General features: G+C 52.7%; 1 protein-coding gene across 1 annotated transcript; it reads left to right on the top strand.

Annotated features, from left to right (window-relative positions):
- The first annotated feature begins 1,859 nt into the window (after nt 1-1,859).
- FAM181B (family with sequence similarity 181 member B) lies at nt 1,860-3,728 on the top strand. Its single transcript, XM_090265746.1, has one exon. It carries the CDS (start codon nt 2,026-2,028, stop codon nt 3,295-3,297), a length of 1,272 nt encoding a protein of 423 aa, XP_090121872.1. The 5' UTR covers nt 1,860-2,025; the 3' UTR covers nt 3,298-3,728.
- Nucleotides 3,729-4,196: the final 468 nt, after the last annotated feature.

The raw sequence follows: 4,196 nt of genomic DNA, 5'->3' as shown, positions 1-4,196 counted from the left end.
CCATAAAATCTGTATCTGGGGATTTGCAAGAGCTGCTCAGTTGAAAGAAGGTGAAGAAAAGAGTTCGCGCTCTTGGCTACCAGACCCTGAGCTCTGTGGAATGGCCCTGTCTGGAAGGGGAAGGGAAAAGTTGACATCCACATCTGAGGGCTGAGAAATACAATGCAAGGATAGGCCCGCACAATTTTTCTGACTGCAAATGTCATCAGGAATAAATATACAGTCCAATCATGGAGGACAAAATCCTGCGTGTGTCATTCAGATGAAAGGTACATTATAATTGAGCCAACTTGAATTTAAAGAATAAAGAGTGTGTTTCAGCTATGTTGGCCTGGGAAGTGTCTTCTTCATCTCCTAAATGAGGAGTGTTCATTTAGCCTTGCTTGTCTTCTTTGGTAAGGTTTGCCTTCAGGGTGCTCACTAATGGTTTTGCTACATCCTGAAAAATGAGGCTTAAGGAAAAGAGTTTTGAAAGAGATGGTTTGTATCTCCCCTATGCAGACTTTGCACCTAAACTATAAAAACTTATTTAGAGAACACTGTCTCACACAAAGAGTGTCATCATATATGTGATCTCATTTAATCTTCAGTCTTCATGAACGCCATGTGATAGAGAAGACATATGAGGAAACATAGTCTCTTTTCTGTGTTTTAGAGAAATAAAGGCAAATACTCATCACAGGCTATGGACAGTCAACAGATAAGAATTTTTCACAGGATGTTTCCTTTAATATCACAAGTGCCTTGTAAGATGGGCAAACTTGCCTGCATTTCACATGAGTAACCTAAGGCAGAGAGACATCGGCTGGTTTGCTCAAATCCAACCTCATCAGAGCAAGGATTTCAACTCAAGTCAGCAAGCTATTGAGTGGTGGGTCTAAGACCAGAACCCAAATCTTTCCTGAATCCTCACCCATGCTTTACCATATTGCACATTTTCTCTATCCCAGGAGGATTGCCAGGTGAAATTGGGTCTAAGTGCACTTCAAGGTGATTCTTGAAATGCAACAGAAGTTACAGAAGGACAACCTAAATGGTATTACTTATAGATTTCCATTCATATTTTGCCCTAAGATGTTGAGAGTTTTATATACACACAGGACTCTCTTTCAAGCACTAGGTGGCTTAGTGGGAGCAGCTCCTTTCTCCCTTGCCTCCTGCTGTTCTACTACTAATAAAGAATGAGCCAAGTGTTGGTCTCAATTTACTATAAGCTAATTGTTACTTCTGACAATCAACTGGTAGGAGAGAAAGCACTGAACTTGAAAGTTCTGTGGAAACTTGAGTTAGAATCCCAGCACCAAGGCCAGAGCTTGAAGAGACATAAATGTCCTTCTCCCAATGTATGGATGAAAAATCCAAGGCTAAGAGGGACCACAAGTTTTGTCAAGAGCTTACACTAAAATGGATATGGCTTTGACAAACTCACTGAAACTCTCCGAGGCTCCGTTTCTTTATTTGTTAGATGGGGATACTAACATGTACTTCACAGGGCTACTATTCAAAGATTACATGAGGCAATGTATAGACAGCGCAGGGCATAAGCAAGCACCGGGTAGCTGAGGCTGTTATTATCAGAGCTGGGAGTGAAACCTAGGTCTTCGGACTCTTACCTTTTCAGCCTCAGGAAGAGTCTTCCGAGCCAGGGCGTCGTGGTATAGAAGCTGGAGTTCCCATCCTCACGTCTTGCGGTTGGAGATAGACGAGAGAAAGGCGCGGGGTGCAGGGAAACTAAGGGGTTAAGATGATGAGTTTGAGAAAGCCCAGAGCACCAGAAAAGCGACACCCGCCTCCCACTCCCAACCCTTACCAGCTAGACTAAGCAAGCCCCTCCCCTCCACCACCGGGGCGGTCTCGAGCGATCCCTCCCTCCCTCTCCCTTACAAGATCTAATGAGCTCCCCAGGGAAGCCTAGCTGCGAGCCCGGCCCAGGGCAAGGGGGCTGCGCCACAAGCACCGCGCCAGGGCGGCATCCAGGCCTGGGTAGCCGGCGGGAACCGGGCAGGGGCTCAGGGAGACGCGGCGATGGCAGTGCAGGCGGCGCTCCTCAGCACGCACGCCTTCGTCCCCTTTGGCTTTGGGACCTCCCCGGATGGGTTGGGGGGCGCCTTCGGAACCCTGGACAAGGGTTGCTGTTTCGATGATGATGAGACCACGATGCCGGCAGGCGCGCTGCTGGCGGGCACCGAAGGCGGGGACGTGCGCGAGGACACCCGCGATCTGCTCAGTTTTATCGACTCGGCGTCCAGCAACATCAAGCTTGCACTGGACAAGCTGGGCAAGTCGAAGAGGAAGGTGAACCACCGCAAGTACCTACAGAAACAGATCAAGCGCTGCAGTGGTCTTATGGGGGCTGCGCCCCAGGGCCCGCCCTCCCCGGGAGCTGCCGACACTCCAGGCAAGCGCGCGCTCGGCGCTCCCAGTGCTCAGACCCCCGCCGTTCCAGCCCACAGCAAGGCCGCCCCGCGGCGGGAAGCGTCGCAGGCCGCGGCCGCTGCCGCCAGCCTGCAGAGCCGGAGCCTGGCCGCGCTCTTCGACTCGCTGCGCCATGTCCCCGGGGCCGCCGATTCGGCGGGGGCTTTGGTGGCAGAGCCTACGACCAGGCTCGGTGGAACGGGCGCTGGGGGCGCTGTAGGGGACGCGGCCGGCCCTGCGGGGGGTGCGGGGGTCCCGGGCGCCAGGAAGGTCCCACTGCGTGCCCGCAACCTGCCCCCGTCCTTCTTCACCGAGCCATCCCAGGCGAGCGGAGCGGGGTGCGGCCCGTCGGGGGCCTGCGTGAGCTTGTGCGACCTGGAGAAGGGCTCCGAGAACCTGGAGTTCTTCGAACTGCTGGGGCCCGACTACGGCGCCGGCACCGAGGCAAGTGTCTTGCTCGCCGCGGAGCCTCTGCATGTATTTCCCACCGGAGCTACGGTCCTGCGGGGACCTCCGGAGATGGAAGCCGGCCTGTTTGAGCCGTCGCCAGCAATGGTGGGAAGCCTACTGTACCCTGAGCCCTGGAGCGCCCCAGCCAAGAAGCCGTCCCTGGCTACCCCCAGTGGTGGCTCGACCTTGAACGAGCCCTTGCGCCGCCTGTACCCCTCCGCTGTGGACTCTCCGGGCGGGGAGGACGGGCCGGGCCTTTTGGCCTCTTTCTCCCCCTTTTTCTCGGACTGTGCCCTGCCCCAGCAGCCACCGCCCCACCAGGTGTCCTACGATTACAGCGCGGGCTACAGCCGCACGGCTTACTCCAGTCTTTGGAGACTGGACGGGGTTTGGGAAGGGGGGCCAGGGGAGGAGGGAGCGCACCCGGACTGACGCGAGGTACCCCACCTCCCCTTAAAGACTGCTCCGGGGTCTCTCCTAAGCCTAAAGAATGATTGGAAAATGCACGCGGAGATGAAAAGGGATTGAAAGTTTCATTTGATAAAAGAAACTTACAAAAAAATGAAGAGGGGTTGGGGGTTGTTTTAATTACAGCCTCTAGGATTAAAAAAAAAAAAAAAAAAAAAAAAGCCGTTGGTAGTTTCTTACTGGAACAGACCAGCCAGGAAACCAAGATGGGGTTTGGGTAAAGGGGTGGGGATGGCAGAAGGGACAAGAGGTGGCTTCTGTAGCACCTGTCTCCTCTCCAGCCTTTCAGCAAAAGGTCAGTGCATATTAGTGTAATTGGCCCTTCCAAACAGTGCCCTGGTCCCTCCCCTTCCCTCCCCTTTGAGTTCATCATGAATTAAAGCCTATATTGAAAAGATCGGAGTGGAGGAATGTTTTTTATTTGGCTCTTTTCTTAGAGGACACCTTCCCGTGTGGTCTCTGCTCTGCTAGGTGAAAGTGTTATTGAGGACTCAAGACCAGTGGTCCTCTGCTGATCTCCCCTGTGCTGGTTCTTGGCTGTGAGTCTCTTTTCTGTCACTCTTCCTAAGCATTTTCTGTCCCCCTTTCTGTCTCCCTATCCTTCTTCCATCCCTTTCCACTCTGATCAATGCCATTGCTTACTTTCGTTCTCTGGCCTCTCATTGCTCCCTCTGATGTTTTTGATTTCTGTAGGCTTTACTTGCAGATCTCTTACATAGGAGGCTTAAGTTTGGCATACCTGGGATCCATTTCTTTCCTTCTCTCATTCTACAGCCACTTTGTGTGGGGCAGACTGGGCAAGTTATAACCTCTTTGCATCCAAGTTTTCTTATGGGAGAGGGTGAGGCTGATAATATTCCTCC

This window comes from Furipterus horrens, unplaced genomic scaffold (genome assembly GCF_987537825.1).
Source record: "Furipterus horrens unplaced genomic scaffold, mFurHor1.1.pri manual_scaffold_2, whole genome shotgun sequence".
NCBI lineage: Eukaryota > Metazoa > Chordata > Mammalia > Chiroptera > Furipteridae > Furipterus > Furipterus horrens.
Note: the sequence above shows the minus strand (reverse complement) of the source record. Positions and strands in the feature narration are given on the sequence as shown.